This window comes from Lactuca saligna, chromosome 1 (genome assembly GCF_052625555.1).
Source record: "Lactuca saligna cultivar CGN05327 chromosome 1, ASM5262555v1, whole genome shotgun sequence".
NCBI lineage: Eukaryota > Viridiplantae > Streptophyta > Magnoliopsida > Asterales > Asteraceae > Lactuca > Lactuca saligna.
Window position 1 is genome coordinate 26923915 of NC_136417.1, and position 22353 is coordinate 26946267.

Sequence of the window (22353 nt, forward strand, 5' to 3'; positions counted from 1 at the left end):
AGATCTGGCCATCCTTAAGCCTCTTAATCCATAAAGTTGGTGACTTTAAGCCTTTGCATGGCTGTAAAAGTCACCAACACCCATAACATTCCATGTTCAACCCTAGAAAAGCCCATAACTCAAGCATGACTTCATAACAACGACCAAGTTGGGATTTTTATGGATCTACAACACACACACACATATATATATATATATATATATATATATATATATATATATATATCACTGAAATGGGACAGAACTAGGTCCATGGAGTCCCTTATGCTCATAAAGTCTCCACCTTTGGGACTTAAACCCTAGAAATGGAACATAAAACACCAAACCAAAATAAAGAGGAAAGCTCTGAGCTTTTTACCTCAAAGTGAAGCTCCTTCCTCTTAAGAACTTAGATCCAAGCTTGAACCTCAAACCCTAGCCTCCACAAGCTCCTCTCCTTCTTCTTCACTAACACACAAAGGCACTTTAGCTCCAAAACAGTCACACATAAGCTTTAGGACGAAGGAAATTGTCTCTTATGGTTTCACTCTCTGGTATGGTGGCTGAGGATAAAGCCTTAGCCCTCCTTATATAGTGCACAAGCCAAAAATTAGGGTTTTCATCTAAGACCGCTACGCCCAACGTAACCCTGGGTACACCTAGCGTACCTAAGCGAGTCCGCGTCTAAATTAAGCGCATGAGTACGCGCAGCATACTCTCCAGTACGCCCAACATACTCATTTGCTACAATTTCCACCCAAGGGCTAATCTTGACAACTTGACAAAATAGGAGGGTTAAATAGTTGTACCTGAATTTCGGGATGTTACAATCCATGAAAGCGGATCCGCTCATAAAAGAATTACATCCTTAGGTCTTTCATGATATACTACACACGTTAGTGTGACATTTGGTTTTAGTGAGAGTTTTATGGTGCTTTACGTTTTGTTTAAGAACAATTATATTTTTATGTACATAATTAAGAATTTGGTTAACTTCATTATTAGATGCACTTATTTGAAGTTTAATCTCACTTCAATCTAAAGAGAAACTATTTGGAAACCTATTTAGATTTTTAAAACCACACATCATGTTTAATCCATATCGTTAGTTATATATTTATATGTGACCATTGATGGGTTTAGTTACGTAAATTGTAACGAAGACCGCTTTGATCCTATATTATTATGATTAGTTGACGAGATTGTTTAAGGGTACCAATATTATGATGACATTCATTAAAGCGCTTATACGATTATACGTAGATTTATATATTTGTGGTCCAGTAGGGGATTGTTAGATAATTATAAGACTGCTTCTATATATATATATATATATATATATATATATATATATATATATATATATATATATATATAATGTTATCATTAAATCCAGTTATTATGATAAGAATATAAATTGTTGATGGACCGATTTATAAAATATTACTTACCTTGTGGGTTGAGTTACCGGTTTGACTCAAGATCCTCAAGATTCCTTCCATTTCTCAGGTTAGGGTATATCTCCATCTATATATACATGAGATGAGGAGTAGATCAAGATATACAAAAATACACTAAGAAATTTGTGGGTCTCTATGCTAGGGGATTTTAGAGAGAGTCTTGAGATAAATTGGGAAACTCAACCCTAGTCTTCAGATCTGAAAATCTCAATAAAACAAGGTATGAAATAATTCTTTCATGTTTAAGTTTTCTTTTAATCTCAAGATTAAAGACCTAAAGTTTATGTTTCCACGTTTATCTTTTGGATATAAAAATAACCAACAATGTGAACTTTGATCTGAAAGGATTAAGCTCTTAATGAGAGAAATGACATTCTGCCAGTGGCCACGACATCACAATGTGTAGCCACGATGTGATGAAGTTTAGAATCATGACTGTCTTGTCCTGGAATTGCCACGACGTGGATAAGGAGGGCCCACGATGTGGCAATGTCCTTCATGTTGACCATTTGACTTTGCATTCCCATGATGTGACTAAGGAGGGCCCACGACGTCGCATTGACTTTGACCAATCTGATTGTTGACTTTTTTGACCAGTTTGATTTAGGGTCAAACTTGAAGGTTTTATGTTGTTGATTAAGGTTCAATCATGTTTTGGTGCTAGTAGGTTCATGGGAGAAATCAATGCAAAATGGGAGCATGTCGCAGTGTTTCTGGGTTCTCTGATTCAAGTGAGTTTTCCTCATTGAACCTGTAGGTCGAATGCACCAATGCAGACCCACTAGATTATGTTATGTATCCTTGTGTATCAGATGTTGTTGTGCTGTAGTGATCTGTTATATATATATATATATATATATATATATATATATATATATATATATATATATATATATATATATATATAGAGAGAGAGAGAGAGAGAGAGAAAGAGAGAGAGAGAGAGAGAGAGAGGGTCAGGTTCTTTTGAGAACCAAAAGATTTGTGAGAACTTGCAAACTTATAATCAACCATCATTTTTCAACACCAAAAACATCAATCTTCTCCAAATTATGCGTCTAAGCCATATCTAGGCCTGCTGATGAGCACAATTAGCAGTCATATGGACTGTTGATTGTACATACATGCAATTTTCGAAAATAAATTTAAAAAAAATTATAAAATATATTTTAGCCTAGATATGGCTTAAACGCACCATTTGGAGAAGATTGGTGTTTTTGGTATTGAAAAATGATGAGTTGATTATGAGTTCGCAAGTTCACACGTTTTTTTTAGTTCTCACAATAACTCAGCCCTATATATATATATATATATATATATATATATATATATATATATATATATATGTAATATTCTAGTGTGGTAGGATGTAGGAGTAGCAGTATGCTGGTTAGAGTACCAATAGACTGGTTATCGTCTAGTGGAGTGTCCTAGGGGCTGTATGTAGTCATATAGGATAGCCTGAGAACTCTTGATCTAGGCTTTCTTACCTGTTCTTTGTTTGGTTGTGGCTTTAGAGTAGGATTATCTGTTCAGGTGTCCATCTCGCCTCTGGTTACATATGGCTATACATTCCTCAGTGATTCGACACCAGTGGAGCAGTGTGTCGTAAGGGTCCTGGTAGGTAGTAGTTAATTATTCAACATGTAGATTCATAGTTGCTTGTGCTTATGTGTCTACTTGATTTTTTGTTTGTTTATATGTCAACATATGGTAGTGTGTTAGGTTGAGGCGGTCCTGCTTTATGATGTAGGCCAAGATAACATGTGTGGGTCGGTTGTAATTCGTAGGCATGGAGGCTCGGGAGGAGCGGTTGGGTTGAGGTAGTAGGCCAACATACCCGAGATAATCTAGTCCGATGAATGTAGACCCAATATACATGCTTGTATGTTTTGTTGTGTGGGGTATTTTGGGGGGAACTCACTAAGCTTCATGCTGACCTAATTGTTATTGTTTTTGAGTTATCATTGATTATCGTGGAAAGACGAAGGCGTGACTGTGCACATTCATAAACAGTAATGAAGATTTCACATTTACTATATTACTCTGATTTTAAACAATGTACTTTGGAACAAATGGTTTTCTTAACCTGGGTTCTGAATATGAGAAATCTACCTTAATTAAAAATGAAATTTTTTTATATGAAAATGAGACGTTACAATTGTTATCAAACCTAAGGAGAAAGGAGGTCTTGGAGTGGGTTGTCTTGATTCCACTAACATTGATTTAATGACGGTGGAGGTTAAAGAATGGGTATGGTTCTTTTTGGGTCTCGTGCATCAAATCTATTCACAATCTCAATCTCATAGATGGAAAGCCGTTAATGATGAATTCTATTAAAGGTGTTTGGTTTAAAATCCATCAAGTTGGTGTAGAATTGGAAGAGAGGGGTGTTTGTTGAATAACCTCATCAAGAGGAAGGTGGGTAATGGTGATAAAACATTTTTTTTGAAAAAGTTTATGGTGTGGTGTTTTACCTCTTAAAGAGATTTTCCCAAATCACTATGCTCTTGAATCCATAAAAGATTGGTTAATTCTCGATAGGAGGCAAATCAGTGATGTTGGGGTGGATTTTGATTCGATGTGGAGGTGGGATTGGTCTAGACAACTTAGACGTGGCAAGGAAAGCTCTCAACTATTAGCTTTGGCTGATTTGCTAAAGGATGTTCATTTCTCTAATGGTTACGATACTTGGATCTAGATAAGAGACTCAAAGGGGCTTTTCGGTAAAAGATGAGTGTGAGTTCATTAGTAGATCGAGTCGGTGACAATCTCTTGATTTCATTGGGTGAAGTGGATTCCTCTTAAGATTAATTCATTTGTTTGACACCTATTTCAAAAAAGAATTCCAGTTTTTCGGAACTTGGCTTCGAGAGGGATTAATATCTCTTTTAGTTTGTGCCTGTTATGCAAGTCCATGGGTAAAAGTGTTGATCACATTTTCTTTTCTCGTGGGTTTTCTAGTAAATTATGGCACTAGCTTGTGAAATTGTCTTCGGTTTTCATTGCTCTTCCTTTTTGTTCGGACTTGAAAGATATGATCAATTGTGTGAACATGGGGAGAAATCTTCACAGTCTTGGTTTGTCTCTTGCCTACATCATTCTTTGGTTTATTTAGAAGACACATAATGGAGTTGTTTTGAGAAACAAACGACGAGCGGCATGGTCACGACATCACAATGTGTAGCCACGATGTGATGAAGTTTAGAATCATGACTGTCTTGTCCTGGAATTGCCACGATGTGGTTAAGGAGGGCCCACAATGTGGCAATGTCCTTCATGTTGACCATTTGACTTTGCATTCCCATGATGTGACTAAGGAGGGCTCACGACGTCGCATTGACTTTGACCAATTTGACTGTTGACTTTTTTGACCAGTTTGATTTAGGGTCAAACTTGAAGGTTTTATGTTGTTGATTAAGTTTCAATCATGTTTTGGTGCTAGTAGGTTCATGGGAGAAATCAATGCAAAATGGGAGCATGTCGCAGTGTTTCTGGGTTCTCTGATTCAGGTGAGTTTTCCTCATTGTACCTGTAGGTCGAATGCACCAATGCAGACCCACTAGATTATGTTATGTATCCTTGTGTATCAGATGTTGTTGTGCTGTAGTGATCTGTTATATATATATATATATATATATATATATATATATATATATATATATATATTAGAGAGAGAGAGAGGGTCAGGTTCTTTTGAGAACCAAAAGATTTGTGAGAACTTACGAACTTATAATCAACCATCATTTTTCAACACCAAAAACATCAATCTTCTCCAAATTATGTGTCTAAGCCATATCTAGGCCTGCTGATGAGCACAATTAGCAGTCATATGGACTGCTGATTGTACATACATGCAATTTTCGAAAATAAATTTAAAAAAAATTATAAAATATATTTTAGCCTAGATATGGCTTAAACGCACCATTTGGAGAAGATTGGTGTTTTTGGTATTGAAAAATGATGAGTTGATTATGAGTTCGCAAGTTCACACGTTTTTTTTAGTTCTCACAATAACTCAGCCCTATATATATAATATCCTAGTGTGGTAGGATGTAGGAGTAACAGTATGCTGGTTAGAGTACCAGTAGACTGGTTATCATCTAGTGGAGTGTCCTAGGGGCTGTATGTAGTCATATAGGTTAGCCTGAGAACTCTTGATCTAGGCTTTCTTACCTGTTCTTTGTTTGGTTGTGGCTTTAGAGTAGGATTATCTGTTCAGGTGTCCATCTCGTCTCTGGTTACATATGGCTATACATTCCTCAGTGATTCGACAGCAATGGAGCAGTGTGTCGTAAGGGTCCTGGTAGGTAGTAGTGAATTATTCAACATGTAGATTCATAGTTGCTTGTGCTTATGTGTCTACTTGATTTTTTGTTTGTTTATATGTCAACATATGGTAGTGTGTTAAGTTGAGGCAGTCCTGCTTTATGATGTAGGCCAAGATAACATGTGTGGGTCGGCTGTAAGTCGTAGGCATGGAGGCTCGGGAGGAGCGGTTGGGTTGAGGCAGTAGGCCAACATACCCGAGGTAATCTAGTCCGATGAATGTAGATCCAATATGCATGCTTGTATGTTTTGTTGTGTGGGGTATTTTGGGGGGAACTCACTAAGCTTCATGCTTACCTAATTGTTATTGTTTTTGAGTTATCATTGATTATCGTGGAAAGACAAAGGCGTGACTGTGCACATTCATAAACAGTAATGAAGATTTCACATTTACTATATTACTATGATTTTAAACAATGTACTTTGGAACAAATGGTTTTCTTAACCTGGGTTCTGAATATGAGAAATCTACCTTAATTAAAAATGAAATTTTTTTATATGAAAATGAGACGTTACAGTTGTTATCAAACCTAAGGAGAAAGGAGGTCTTGGAGTGGGTTGTCTTGATTCCACTAACCTTGATTTAATGACGGTGGAGGTTAAAGAATGGGTATGGTTCTTTTTGGGTCTCGTGCATCAAATCTATTCACAATCTCAATCTCATAGATGGAAAGCCGTTAATGATGAATTCTATCAAAGGTGTTTGGTTTAAAATCCATCAAGTTGGTGCAGAATTGGAAGAGAGGGGTGTTTGTTGAATAACCTCATCAAGAGGAAGGTGGGTAATGGTGATAAAACATTTTTTTTGAAAAGGTTTATGGTGTGGTGTTTTACCTCTTAAAGAGATTTTCCCAAATCACTATGCTCTTGAATCCAGAAAAGATTGGTTAATTCTCGATAGGAGGCAAATCAGTGATGTTGGGGTGGATTTTGATTCGATGTGGAGGTGGGATTGGTCTAGACAACTTAGACGTGGCAAGGAAAGCTCTCAACTATCAGCTTTGGCTGATTTGCTAAAGGATGTTCATTTCTCTAATGGTTACGATACTTGGATCTAGATAAGAGACTCAAAGGGGCTTTTCGGTAAAAGATGAGTGTGAGTTCATTAGTAGATCGAGTCGGTGACAGTCTCTTGATTTCATTGGGTGAAGTGGATTCCTCTTAAGATTAATTCATTTGTTTGACACCTATTTCAAAACAGAATTCCAGTTTTTCGGATCTTGGCTTCGAGAGGGATTAATATCTCTTTTAGTTTGTGCCTGTTATGCAAGTCCATGGGTAAAAGTGTTGATCACATTTTCTTTTCTCATGGGTTTTCTAGTAAATTATGGAACTAGCTTGTGAAATGGTCTTCGGTTTTCATTGCTCTTCCTTTTTGTTCGGACTTGAAAGATATGATCAATTGTGTGAACTTGGGGAGAAATCTTCACAATCTTGGTTTGTCTCTTGCCTACATCATTCTTTGGTTTATTTAGAAGACACATAATGGAGTTGTTTTGAGAAACGAACGACGAGCGGCATGGTCATTGCGGATGACATCTATGTGAACACCTTTAATTGGATAAAACTTAGGTCCAAATTTCATAATTTAGATTGGTCAGTTTGGTCTATGTCTCCTAAGGGGGTGTTTGGATAAACAATTTATAGCTTATTAGTTTATTGCTTATTTGCTTATTGCGGTAAGAATAAACATTTTTTTTAAAATATGTTTGGATTAGCTTATTGCGGTGGGAATAAACAATAAACAATAAGCAGTGTAAGTGTTTAGCAAACAAAACAGCTTATATGAGTAAAATGACTAATAAACAATAAGCATTCATCTCCTTATTAAAATCAGCTTATTTTGCTTATTCTTATCGCAGTAAGCTGATTTTTAAAAACTCCGATCCAAACACCTAAATTTGTTTATTACTGTAAAATCTCCCTATCTAATAAACAAAACCAACTGGACACGTGTCATTACAATCATCCATTTTTCGCCCTATGTTAAATTACTCTATTACCCCTTCAGCATCCTTTCACGTATCATTAGGTAATAGATAAAATAGGTAATTATGTATGGAATTGAATTAGATTAGATTATATATGGAATATATGGAATATGGAATTTCACGTAGCATTACAAATTGAATATGGATGGAAATAATGATATTGTATCGAAATCTTTGGAATATTGAATCTGGAAATATCGATATTTTCTAATTTGAAATTTGAATATGGAATATCTGTTGTATACATTAAATCAATTCCGTTACATGCCCGATTAAGAGCATCTAAAAATGGTATGCATATCAATCAATTATTATGCGCATAACATACTATATCAATCATATTCCGCTTCAATTACATAATTCAATCTTTACGACAGTCTATGCATCTCGATTCTGCTTCTTAATTTCGAATATTCAATCAGCAACTTCAATCTTTCGGTGAGTTTCTCATGATTATATATGATTGCTTCTCAATGTTTGTGTTAATCGTATAATTGAAATTTTTTTTCTTCTTCTGCGACTTCAATTTTGCTTCTCATTGAATTTGTTAATCAATGTTTCTATTTATCTTTGATTCAGAAGTTGTTTATTAATTATTTTCTATCTTAAATTCTTTATTCGATCCACTCAATTGATCATCAATGTGTATGTGTATGTGTAAAAATAAGCTTCTCTTACGTATGTCTGTGTTAATCATCACAGACATTGATCACATGTACTGTTTGAATGGATTGCTATTATCTTTGTAGTTCCAATTTCGATTTTCTGCATTCTTTAACTATGAAGAAGAGCAAATTGGACTAATATACCCCTACCACGGCCTGCAATTTTTTTAATTTAATTTTTATTTTATGTAAGCCCTGTTTCTCAATGTCCTTTGCTGCTGTTGATACTTACTTTTATATTGCTAAAATACCCTTTTTACCCTTTATTTATATTTGATCATATTATACGGCTTTTTAATCGTAAAGGCCAAATTTATCTTTGTTGTTCTGTATTCAATTTCGATTTTCTGCATTTTTTGGTTATGTTTGTATACTCAATTTGTTGTTATACATTTGTAAAATTCCGTATTTACCCTTGGTATCAACATCAAGATCAATTTTCGTTATTTTAGTTTTCACTTATTTACCTGTTATAACATGCTTCTTTCAAACAAGTAATTATAACAAAACAGTTAGCATTTCTTTTTCTGTCAAATTTCTATAAAATACCTATATAAATTTTGAATCACACTTTGCACTTTCTGTTTTATGGCTGTTTATAGCATTTAACGTTTGTTTTCTGTCAAATTTAGCATCTTATTTGTGTAAAAATAAGCTTCTGTTACGTATGTCTGTGTTAATCATCACAGACATTGATGACATGTACTCTTTGAATGGATTGCTATTATCTTTGTAGTTCCAATTTCAATTTTCTGCAATTTCATCATTTTATGACCCCCATTTGCGAAGTTGAGTATTTATTTCCAAAAATGCGAAACTCTAGGGACAATATTTGAAAATTTATGTTTTCTTCCCCAATTCGCATTCTACTGTGAAATACTTCGCATCTTCATTCTTACACCCTTCGCATCCCTTCGCATTAATCACCTTCGCATTTTAACCTAATTAATCAAATGCAAACCACAAAATTTTCATTCCAGATGCGAACACAGTTTAGTTCTTGAACTCTAAACTTGCGAAATCAAAAATTCATATGTTGAACCCATATGCGAATATTAACCCAATTGACTTCAAATTGATTCACAGATGCAAACACTCGATTGTTTTACTTTCGCAAAATGAGCATCAACAACTCCACAATCGAGTTTTTAAATTCTTGCAAACAACAATTTCACAGTCCTTGACTTCGCGTTTTTCTTCACGAATCATCCCTCAATCATCAATCCAATTGCGAATCAAAACTCATATGTTCTTGCTTTATCGATTCATCGACTACACTCATACAAATGCGAACAATACTCAATTTCAAAATCGATTGAAACTTATAGCAAAGCTAAATCCAACTTCGCATTCAAAGCACACAAGTGTTATTGATTGCATTCATGAAATACTAACAAGATAATATATTATAATACAAATATACATATTTTAGGTGGTGAAATCGTAACAGCCTAACAATTTGGTATGCAACTTTATTAAATCAATAAAAAAAGTTATGCAAATTGGAAAAATAAATAAAAATATATCTTTTGTTGTTTTAATTAAGGAAATAAATATTTTATATGAATACTCACCTGGAAAAACGCATATTATAATTGTCTAATTTAATCATAACAGCCTACCAATGTACTTTCTTCTTGACTGTTTGATTGTTTTTTTCTGTGTGCTGATTATAATTGTCTAATTTAATGTAATTTTTTTTTAACTTGCAAGGTACAATGGAACATATTACTCCTATAAAGGAAATTGACTCAATCAAGGACAATGCTATAATCTGTAATTTATCATCTTTTAGTTTAATTTTCTAAATATATGTGTGGTTGTCTATGTGTGTGTATCTCTTTAAAAATTCTGCAATTTCATCATTTTATGACCCCCATTTGCGAAGTTGAGTATTTATTTCCAAAAATGCGAAACTCCAGGGATAATATTTGAAAATTTCTGTTTTCTTCCCCAATTCGCATTCTACTGTGAAATACTTCGCATCTTCATTCTTACACCCTTCGCATCCCTTCGCATTAATCACCTTCGCATTTTAACCTAATTAATCAAATGCGAACCACAAAATTTTCATTCCAGATGCGAACACAGTTTAGTTCTTGTGTAATGGCTCAAATTTTCAAATAAAATTTTCATTTAAAATAAAACTATTTTATTCAAACAAGAGTATTTATTCCAAGTTCCATTTCAAAATACAATTAAAAGAATCCCCAAGATCTCCAACAATGGCAGTGTGTACGCGTCACGCCGGCGCCTTCCCACGGTCCTCGCTAGTACCTGAAACATATACATAACAACTTGTAAGCATAAATGCTTAGTGAGTTCCCCAGTATACCACTTACACATATACGCCTTTCCAGGCCTGGACCTTCCGGTCCACAGTACAATGCCTTCCGGCCCGCCTTCCGGCCCATAAAATGATTGCCTTCCGGCCCATAAGATAATTGCCTTCCGGCCCATAAGATAAATTGCCTTCCGGCCCATAAGATAATTGCCTTCCGGCCCATAACATGATTTGCCTTCCGGCCCATAAACATATATAACACATAATACATTTACTCTAACACATATATCACATATATCATAAATCATCACTGACCTTCCTGTCACATAATACATTGCCTTCCGGCCCATAGAAACATACATAGCATGCATAGTAACTATTCCTTTCAATTATAGCACATATAAAAGACATAGCATATCCGACCTTCCGGTCACACAGTCAAACCCTTCCGGGTACAGTATAGTGAGAAGACTCACCTCGTAGTATGTAAGCTATAGACTCTTGAAACTACTCGCACTCGATCCGCCAATCTGCAGGCTCCCTATAATACCACATACTCTTATTAATGATCTATCAAACAAGACAACTGACTCTACGAAAATACATGCAGGTCAACGGTCAACTTGACCGGACTCGTCGAGTGCAAGGGCGACTCGACGAGTCTAGATGTCCTCCCAACTTCCCAGTTGTTCCCCTCTCTACCTGTCGAGTATCCCCTCCTGACTCGACGAGATCCTCGTGGAAGAATCGCGGGGCCACCCCGACTCCACTCGCCGAGTCTAAAGAACGACTCGGCGAGTCCCAGTGAATCTTTAAGCTACTCGCCGAGTCTGAAGAACAACTCGGCGAGTCCCAGTGAACCTTCAAGCTACTCGCCGAGTCTGAAGAACAACTCGGCGAGTCCATGCCATGCAGTCGATCAACTGCCTCCTGCAATCCGCATGGTTCCGCAATATATATAAACGTGGGACTTCCTGGGCCTCTAAGCATACTACTACTGGGATTTAAATGCTTGGTAACAACATTATGATCTATCTAATCACTAAATGGGTTTCATAAACCCTAGATTCGTGCTCACCATCAAAACAACAGAAATGGACCAAGTGTTACCTGAAAACGTGATCTCTGTGTCCCCAACCTCCAGAACTCAATCCTCTTGATCTTCCTTTGACCAAAGTCTTGCTTCTTCTTGCCCAACAACCTCCTCAAGATCACCAATAACCTTCCCTTCTCCACTAGTCGTCCACAGATGCTATGTTCTTCATAATCGGCCAAAAAAACGTACCATGACGGCCTAAGAGGCATTATATACGTTCCAAACGAAACGGTTAGGGTTTCTGCTGAACAGCGTCGACTCGCCGAGTCCCTAATGGACTCGTCGAGTCCAGTCGCGAATCTGCGACCCAGTCTGAGGTCCTACTCGGCGAGTCAGGCACCAACTCGCCGAGTCCCTACCTAAGATGTCCCAAAATAGTTTTAAAAACAATACCTGAAATTTCGGGCTGTTACATCTTGAACTCTAAACTTGCGAAATCAAAAATTCATATGTTGAACCCATATGCGAATATTAACCCAATTGACTTCAAATTGATTCACAGATGCAAACACTCGATTGTTTTACTTCGCATCCCTTCGCATTAATCACCTTCTAACATTGAAGACTTGTTTGAACCTTTGGAGGTACTTTACATTATTTTTAAAATTGTTAGTTTAATGCACTTATGTTTTTAAATTTTAAATGTTTTTTCATATTTAGAGTATATTGTTATAACTAAACTAAAATACACTTTCGCAAAATAACATTTATTAACAATGAGCATTATTTTAATATCCAGGAAAAGACAGTCATTATTGTTAGTACTGTTAAGGGAATACGTCATTATCCAAGGTTGGTTTGTTTCTCAAACATCCCGTGTTTTCACATGACCAATTGTATGTTGCTTTATCTAGAGTCCAAAGTAGGGACGGATTAAAATTGTTAATTTTAGATAAGGATGGTAGTCTCACAAATAAAACTTCCAATGTCGTTTATAAGGAAGTTTTTGGGAATTTATAAACAATGCTTTTCTACCATCTTTTATTTACTTTTCTACCATCTTTTATTTACTTTTCTTGTATTGTACTTCATCTATCATATTAATTAATTAATTTTTACAACTTTATTGTATTTGACTTATTCATATTAATGCTAATATCACTATTCTTCATTTTTTCTAAACTTTCATATTTTTTTTTGTTACAAATTAAAAACTATAATTATATTTCAATTTATCACCCGTGGATTTCCACGGGTTTAAACCTAGTTAAACAATAAACAATAAACAATATGTTTTTCCCTATCCAAACACACCCCGTAATTCAAACTTACGTTTTGCTCGAGCGTCTTCCTAAAGTTGTCTTCTTTTTTGCTAATATATTTATCTTTAAAAAATTGCTTTTAGGAGCGGAGCTAATTGTTGTTATTGGGGTTTTTTGCTAATATATTTATCTTTAAAAAATTGCTTTTAGGAGCGGAGCTAATTGTTGTTATTGGGGTTTTTTGCTAATATATTTATCTTTAAAAAATTGCTTTTAGGAGCGGAGCTAATTGTTGTTATTGGGCTAGTCTGTGGTAGGTAAGGGCCTGCTACGGCGGTATGGGCCGATTCACTCCACACTTGTAAATCGATACTGACGACTGATGAGTGATGTCGTCGTGGTATCTTCTGATTACGTCTCCTGCTTCTCGCAAACCCCTGCGGCAAAAAGAGCGCGAAACTCCACTAACGATGCCGGAGCTTCCAGAGGTGGAAGCTGCTCGAAGAGCCATTGAAGAAAACTGTCTCGGAAAGAAGATTAAACGGTCGGTTGTTGCCGATGATGCCAAAGTCATCGACGGCATTACACCTTCTGACTTTGAAGCCTCTCTCACCGGAAAAACAATCGTCGACGCACACCGTAAAGGGAAGAATATGTGGATCCAGCTCGATTCTCCTCCTTTTCCTTCCTTCCAGTTTGGTAAGTATATTTCATCTACCTACTTTACGAACCCTAGAAATGATAACTAATTCTTTGTTTCATTTCTTAACATTTAACTCATACTATCTTAAGAGCATTGGTTTCTCTGTTGATAACGAAGATCCGCCGGTGTGAATTGACGGCTGTCGATACAAAAAATATTAAATGCTCTTATACACTAATACACAATGTATATCTTATCAGACATGATAAACACCATTAGAGTGTTTAATGCTTACATTTTTGTTGTTCTGCAATTCATATTCATCGGTGATTGTGTTTCAGGAATGGCTGGTGCCATATATATAAAAGGTGTTGCTGTTACAAAGTATAAAAGGTAAGCAGAATTCTTTTTTTTTAGAAACCAGCAGTTCTTAAAGACTTAAACGATTCTCTGATCAAAAACATGTAAATGATATGATGTTTTGGAACAATTATAATCTCTACTAAATACAAATCAGCAAAATAACTTTTTGCTAGATGACTGAGATTTTGTTCCAAGTATAATGCTTGACGCCATTGTTGATACCTAATTTGGTTTATTGTCTACAGGTCTGCAGTCAATGATGATGATGAATGGCCTTCAAAATATTCCAAGTTATTTATAGAAGTAAAGATCCAGTACTACCTCTTTATATGAACATGTTACATTACATGCATATTTAATTCATGATGTTGATCTTTGCTCCTCTTCTACTCTTGTTTTAATTTATAAAACCAGCTAGATGATGGTTTGGAGCTATCTTTCACTGACAAGAGGAGATTTGCAAAAGTCCGCTTACTTCAAAATGTATGGCGATACTAGTCACACAACACATTCTATGCTTCTTTTTTACTTTTATGAATTATGGGAGATATTATTAAACATGGTTGTGATGATATTTTACATAACAGCCTGCTTCTGCACCCCCAATATCTGAACTTGGTCCCGATGCACTATTGGAGCCCATGACAGAAGAGGAGCTCTTTAAATCACTAAGCAAGAAGAAGATTGGCATCAAGGCTCTCATACTTGATCAGGTTGATATTTGTCATCAATTAAATCATGTATTTCTTGTATTCATGTATTCACTATGTATGCATAATGGCAGAGCTTTATCTCGGGTGTTGGTAATTGGATTGCAGATGAAGTGCTATACCAGGTTTCATTATTTGCTCTTTACAATCTGTATATTGAGCAAAATATATACTGTTTTCATGATAATCGGTTTATTTTTCAGGCGAGAATCCATCCACTACAGAGTGCTGCCACCATTTCAAAAGAACAGTGTGGAGCATTGCACAAATCCCTCAAAGAGGTGCGTAAACACAAGTTTTCAATTTATATCAAATGTGTGAACCGATCTTGGAGAATAATACTTGTGTAGGTTATTCGGCATTCGGTCAAAGTCAATGCCGATAGCAGTCGTTTTCCTGTTGATTGGTTGTTTCATTCTAGATGGGGCAAAAAACCAGGGAATCTAAATGGTATGATGGTTTTTTTATTAATGTAACAATTCTTGACAAAAACTTGTTATACGTATACAGGTGATTGAAGTAGCTGTTGAAGTTGGGGCTGATAGTAGTCAGTTTCCTAGTAACTGGATTTTCCATAACCGAGAAAAGAAGCCTGAGAAGGCTTTTGTTGATGGTTTGGCCATTGGCTGTTTTACTGTTTTTATTTATTTATTTATTTCCTGTTGCTATACTGAAAGCTTATATGTTTTACATAATTTATGGCAGGAAAGAAGATTGAGTTTATTAGTGCTGGAGGCAGGGTATGTTTTTATAGTTTTGGTGTTTTATTTAATGTTGTTATGGTTGAGTATTTTAGGAGGATATGTTTGGTTTTTTTTTGTGTGTGTTAGACTAGTGCGTATGTACCTGAGTTGCAAAAGCTAAGTGGAGAGCAAGCAGGTAAAGAAATGGTGCAAGGAAAGAAGAAGTCTAGTAAAAAGAGCAGAGATGAAAGTGAGGATGAAGAAAATGTGAAGAATGTGAAAGGGAAAGGTGGGAAGAAAAGAAGTGAAAGTGGAGGTAAGAAGAAGACTCCTGTGAAACGCAAGTCCAACAGTAGTGATAATGATGATGATGGTGATGAGGAGGAGGAGGAGAAAGATGAAGTGGAGGAAACAGATGATGATAAACGTGCTAAGGAAAAGAAGCAAAAGGGGGGAAAGGCTGGAAATAAGAAGCCTCCTGCAAAGAAAAAGTCACCAGAGAGTGGAGATGATGATAGTGGTGATGAGTTTGAGGAAGAAGAAGAAGAGAAAAAGGTTCAAGTGAAGGGGAAAAAGGGAGTAGCTAAGAAAGTGCCGACAGGTAGGCAGGCCAAGAAGAGGGTAAAATAGTCTTTTGAAGAACCTGTGTTTTTGTAACCATTGTTTTTTGCAGCCAACTAACCACTTGTAACCTTCTTTTGTGTATCTCTGGCTGTTTGTTGAAAGAGGTTGTTGCTGTACTAATCTCTGTTTTGGATATGTAGGTAGAAATGCATCTCTTTCAACGTTGTTTAAACTTGAATGAAATTTGAAGTTATGAACCGAGTTTAGCAAAACCCAAATAGTTCAAAAAACTTAAAATGCACTGGGGCTGTTTATATTTTTTCATGTTTTGATGGCAAGAAAAAAAAAAAAAAAAAAGGTATTTTGGTATGTTTCAGAAAAAAAATTCCTTGTTTCAAAAGCTCTTTAAAAATCTTCATATAATGAAAGGATTGATGTTTGAGTATTTTTAGGAATCTTATATCGTATATTAATTAGTAACTTGATTAATCATTCGAGGTGTTTCTAGTTTCATTGCATTCTGACTAGTTGTATTGTCATATAAGTTTCGAGACACTTGTCTGCTTTGCAATCAGACATTACATTATATGATAAATGTATATACAACACAGACGAGTGTTTCCATGGCAGTGAAAGAAGGTTTATAATTACATATATTGAGTAACTATGGGGTGTGAATGATGGTAAACTTACAACGGTATCATAATCAAAGGAAGTATCTCAGAGCATCAATAACTTTCTCAGGCCTGAAACCAAGTTAAAAAAATTGTCGGATGTAAATTAGAATCATTATTAATTTATTATTATGAGTTTATGATGAAACAGAACAAGGTACCAGTCTTCTTGAGGCATATGACCAGCCCCTTCTATTAACTTCACAGTCACTGCTGATGGGTTTCCTTTTTGAAACTCCTCTGCAATCGACTGAGGAAGATACTTGTCCGATATCCCCCATGCAACTAATATTGGTGTATCCCACCTGACACCACACCACGTATCCAAATTTTATTAATTTCAAAATCCATGATTCTAATATCCATCTTCAAATTAAAAATAACCATACTCTTGTAAATTAAATGCATACCTTCCCGATGCGAACCCATCAGCTATCTGGCCTGAAGTCCCTTTAAAGTTTGCTCTTTTAGTAGCTTCAAGCAAAGCTATATATTTCACATACACATAATCAGACTCGCATTTTCATTTTGACTCAATGCAGAAACAATGATATACTTTTAGTCATTGGATTAATGAAAGAACATAGAGAAGAGAAATTTTACAAACCAAATCCAGGTCCACTGCTTTTCAGATATGGTAGTCGATAAACATCAGCCTTTTCCACCTTCAGGACATAGCTGTTGGTCATAACATCAGCATTCATAAGAACACAACATTTAGGAAATTAAGTATTATGGGAGATGTAAATCACATTCGCAGTCAATTAATGCACAATTCGATACGTACGCGCTACCTGCTTCAATAAATCGCTCAGCCATTATAGCATTTTGGCAAGTGAATTCACCAAGCAGTGGAATTCTGTTAATAAAGGAGAGATCATTAACAAATTAATTTATTTTATATTATTTACAGGGAATAAATGACGTTAAAAATGTGAATCTCATGCTTGTTATATTTATGGTAACAAAAAATCAAATATTTGTTGAAGGATTTGAACCTGAGCTGCTGAAATAGTCCTGGGACAGGAGATGAAGCTGTCAAAGGAGTATTCATTATTACAAGTTTGGATATTCTGCTTGGATTTTTTAAAGCCCAAGTTAATCCATAAGAACCTACAAGAAATCCCTACAATAAAAGTCAACAAACCTTAGAATTACACACATAAGTAGTCTAATTATTATACAAGTTTCTACAAATAAAAATGGGAATTAGGTCAAACCTGAACCACTAGTGAGAAAGGAGATTTGATCTCCAAGACATTGAACAATTTATCCAGTTGTTCATGGTACTCTTTTTCTGTCAACAGTAACTTGGTTAGATTGTTTTAAGGAACTTAACTTTATATAGTTTGACAAAAAAATGAGTAAATATAAGTTTATATATTCATTTTCCACCATTCATATTACAAACCAGTGTAGTCAAAGCCATATCCAGGCTGTGGCTTGTCACTGAAACCAAATCCTATCCAATCAGGCGCGAAACAGTGGAACCCAGCCTCTGCCAACTAAGCATAAGTATGAAGAAGATTAAAAATAACTAAAAAACAGGTTTATGCAATTCATATTACTCATTGATTCAGGAATTATGTTCAAAACATGATTTATGTAGAAAAATGATGATAAAAAACCTGAGACATCACAACTCGATAGCTGTAAGACTGTGTTGGAGCACCATGGAGGAAAACAACAGTTCCACGTGGACCAAGCCTGGCATCAGATGATCCTGCAAGGTCCAAAATTGAAATTCCATGAATATTAAGAGCAAAAAAATTGTTAGTTTTTGAGTCTGTGTGTGTGTTTGTTGAAGTTTTTGTACCTGTTTCTCTAACAAACCATCTAAAGCCTCCAGATTTGATGTAAGAACCATATTCCCTTCCCTTATCTTCTATTCTCTATACAATTAAATCACAGATGTTTAACACATTTAGCAGCATCGTTGTAGAAAAAGTTCAATTGTGAATGGAAGCAACTCAATGCTAATTTAAAGACAGAATATTAAGTCAGTTTCTTTGTTGATTGAATTAGCCACTAACATTTGTTACAAAGCATCTGGGATGTTGCCGTTTCAGTACAGTTGTATACAATTCTTACAAGGATTTCTGTAAATCCTTAATAAAAACGATATCCTATTCCATTTTATATGCAACGTTGATGACAGGGTCATTATTTGATAACTCAATCCAATTAGTAAAATTGACCTAAACTCGAAATGTAAAGAACAATTACTCAACAACAACAAAAAAGTAATTCAATCAACCCTAAAATAGTAAGAATTGAAGTCTGATTTCCGAATAATTGAAAGAACATATGTGGAAATAAACTGAAGTGATTGGAAATACTTACGTAGAGCATCTGACCGACGTTGCCGGCCTCGGCTGGATTCTCAGGAAGTTGAATGGCGCTTCGGCTTGATGGATTATCAGTGACGAAACCAAAAGGATTAAACGACGGGTTTTCATCGTCCTTTTCTGAAGCTTTTACGACAAATGTTCGTCTGAGTAATAGTCCTTTCCTAGTGTTTCTTATGCTTGTTGCGGAGGCGGAGGCGGCGAGAGTGTGATTGTTGACCGTGGATGAAGAGTATGAGGTCGGAAGTTTGAGCGGAGGAGAGGGGAGAGAGAAAGCCATAACCACCCGATACCACCAGCTGATACTTTTAGCAGCTTCTGTTTCTGTGAAGCTAAGCTGATCACGCGCGCCTACGTACATATTTCTTAGAATTTCAATTTCTTTTAAAACCTTTAAATCCATTCTAAAACAAAATTTCAATATAATTTGTTAAATTAAAGTTCTGATTTATCTATCAAGTTTTATAAAACTTAATAATCAGACATAAAAAAACATTATACATGCATAAAAGTATTCTAACAATATACTGGTTGATGATTAATTTATTCAAATCAAACTATTGAACGAAACGAATTTCTTACAAATGTTAATTATTATTCGATGCTTTAAAATTCAATGATAATTACAACTAACTGCATAAATGAATCAAGTAAAAACATACAATTTTCTAGTATATAAACGACTAGTTTATAACTCATGTTGATAACCACAGTTACAAAATTAGTTAAAATTTCTAAGTAAAAACTCAAAACTATTAATTAATTATTTTAAATAACTTATTAATTAAGAGATACTTTTACTTATATATAAAATTATAATCGTTGATTCAAATAAATACGTAAAATTATATCATCTTATAATTTGTATAAATTTTATTTTATTCTAATGTTATTAATTTAATGTAATTAAAATAAGAAATTTAAATTTTGAAATTTGAGATTTGAAATGGATAATCAATAGATTGACAAGTGATATGATATTAATTATAAGGCCTAACATGGTAACACATGACAAAAAAACTACTCTTTTATTAGTACAGAGAAAAGAGAAATTAAGGTGTCATTTGTTTTTTTAAAAAATCATCTTCAAACCTCTTTTCGTTGCGCGGCGCAGAACACGCACAACAGTTGGGCTTTTTACAACAATTTGTTTTTTAGAAGGCTTCTAAAGACAAAAACTTTGTCCGTGTGCTTCTTGGTGCAGCGAACCACTTCAAAACTCTTTTATCCCTCATAAAGAAAAAAAAAACAACACCGTCGTTCCTTTTCCATCTTCCTTTGCACATCCTTCTTCCTCTTGCACGTCCGACAATCACCCTCCACCCACCCTTCGTCGGTGCACCATTGTACAGCTTCCTCATCGACACACCACTGATGCTTATCAGATCGTTGACATCGTCCAGAGATATAACAAAACTGATTTCTTGTTATGCTGATTTTTGCTATGATCGACACTCCTATTCACATCGACATTCACACTAGGTATCATTCTCGATTTTTTTCTTCTGATTCCTGACGTAATGTTCCTGCTTTCTGAAATCAACTTTTGATTTCTGATTTGTTGAAATCGGTTTTTGATTTTTGATTTGCTATAATCGATTTAATGCTCCTGATTTATTGAAATTGATTTGCTGAAATGGTTTTTCTGATTTGTTGAAATATATAGATTTGCTTAAAATAGATATTTTGATTTGATGAATGTCAAGGAGAATCTGATTTTTGTTATACGAATTTGCTTCCATCCATGTATATGTTTCCATTCTTTGTTGAATTAATTAGATGTCTAAAGAGTGGGATAGATCTTTTTACATCTAGTGGTTGTACTTTAAGAGGAAAACTCGATGAAATGTTTGAGAGAATATTGAATTTCAATTTAATTGCATTTTAATTGGTCTTACCTGGTACATCTCTAGTAACAAATGCAATTGGTCAAATGGTGAAATGGTCTTTGCTTGGGCTTGTTTAGAAGCTATTGGCACGTCTCTATAATTTATTTATAAAAATGTAAAAATATGATATATTTAAGCTTGTACTCAGAAGTGCAATGGTAAAAGTGTGATGTTATGCTCTTTGAAATCACACTTGTATTTGTGGAGCAGGTGAAACAAAGGCAAACAGAGCCAAGAGAATGTTGTTCCTAGTATTGAATCAAGATTTTGTGAAGGAACACCAAATTAAGAGCAATTTGAAGCAACTCACAAGGACATTATTTAGTTAAAACAATATAATTTTAATGTAATTCATTTAATTTGTAAATAGTATTTAATAGCATTGAATGTATTGATGTTGAAAAACTATTTTAATTTTATAAAACTAGTTTATTTAAATTTTAGTTTACTGCAGCAGTCTGCAGATGTTAAAAAACAAACATGTTTCTTATTATAGACTGCAGCTGTTTAGTCCACCTCTTCTGCTGCAGAGGGTTGCAGAGGTGGTCTGCAGACTTTATGAATTTTCGTTTCGAAAAAACAAACAACACATAACTCTACATATATAATACGATATAACTACAATTATTTTAGGATATAATCACTAACATGATTAAAATAGAAGTTATTATATTACCAAACACTGTTTTTTTTAACTATCACAAAGTAAATCCTTTACTTTTATGAGCATTACAACAATCTAAACTATCAAATCCATTACTTTTTTTAACTATCACAAAGTAAATCCACATACTCAAGATTTTCTCTTGCTATCTCTATAGATGAACTTGACCAACATATGTCACATGTGGAGTATTATACCATCCTCAGATATTCACTCATGATTACAATATTCCCATATGACGAGATATGTTCGGTCAGTTCATTGCAAAGAACTCTCTGGGTTCAAATACAGACACGATATGGTTAGAGATGTTTTGATCGACATATTTAAACGTGTCGGGGTTTCCGCCAAGAAAGAGGCTCCTGTGAATTTTTTGAATGACACATCTTTACATCTTCTATTAAATCTACTTTTGTTTTCGAATTATATTAATTATATCGTAAATCACGGGATGGATGACAAATATGTGCAAACAGATGGTACTAAAAATGTTGTAGAGAAGGATCGGTTTGTTGTTGCATTTGATTTAAGTACAAAATGAGTTTGGTTGAATATGTGTAATAAGATCCATTGTTCTTTTGCTATTTTTTTATTATACTGGATTTAAAAAATGTCATAAATATGTGATAATATTTTATGGATAATACATAATAATGATTGAATTTATAATATTATAAATAAATAAAATTAATTGGTCGGGTATCTATTGATTCCTTGGATGGGATACAAGTTTGATCCTTATCCTTAACCTGTCCATTGCCAGGTTTATATACACCTCCCACTTCGATTATTTTGATGATTATATCTTA

General features: G+C 34.8%; 2 protein-coding genes across 4 annotated transcripts; one reads left to right on the top strand and one right to left on the bottom strand.

The window, feature by feature from the left end:
• Window positions 1-13382: 13382 nt before the first annotated feature.
• On the top strand, window positions 13383-16241 carry MMH-1 (MUTM homolog-1). 3 transcript variants are annotated; one of them, XM_078978296.1, is made up of 11 exons: window positions 13383-13705; window positions 13991-14042; window positions 14258-14315; window positions 14427-14495; window positions 14600-14725; window positions 14797-14847; window positions 14926-15003; window positions 15073-15172; window positions 15243-15335; window positions 15428-15462; window positions 15553-16241. In XM_078978296.1, the coding sequence occupies exons 1-11, from the start codon at window positions 13396-13398 to the stop codon at window positions 16033-16035; spliced, it is 1455 nt and encodes a 484-aa protein (XP_078834422.1). In that variant the 5' UTR covers window positions 13383-13395; the 3' UTR covers window positions 16036-16241. The 3 variants fall into 3 exon arrangements, with proteins under 3 accessions (XP_078834422.1, XP_078834418.1, XP_078834414.1); XM_078978292.1 differs by lacking the exon at window positions 15243-15335 and having other exon boundaries at window positions 13385-13705; XM_078978288.1 differs by lacking the exon at window positions 15073-15172 and having other exon boundaries at window positions 13386-13705; window positions 15233-15335.
• A 284-nt stretch (window positions 16242-16525) lies between these two features.
• Window positions 16526-19369, bottom strand: LOC145029845 (alpha/beta-Hydrolases superfamily protein). The gene is made up of 11 exons (XM_078978303.1): window positions 18987-19369; window positions 18460-18535; window positions 18272-18366; window positions 18055-18148; window positions 17864-17940; window positions 17642-17769; window positions 17431-17502; window positions 17251-17321; window positions 17054-17129; window positions 16805-16948; window positions 16526-16715 (listed from the first exon to the last, which is right to left on the bottom strand). Exons 1-11 carry the CDS (start codon window positions 19350-19352, stop codon window positions 16676-16678), a joined length of 1239 nt encoding a protein of 412 aa, XP_078834429.1. The 5' UTR covers window positions 19353-19369; the 3' UTR covers window positions 16526-16675.
• Window positions 19370-22353: the final 2984 nt, after the last annotated feature.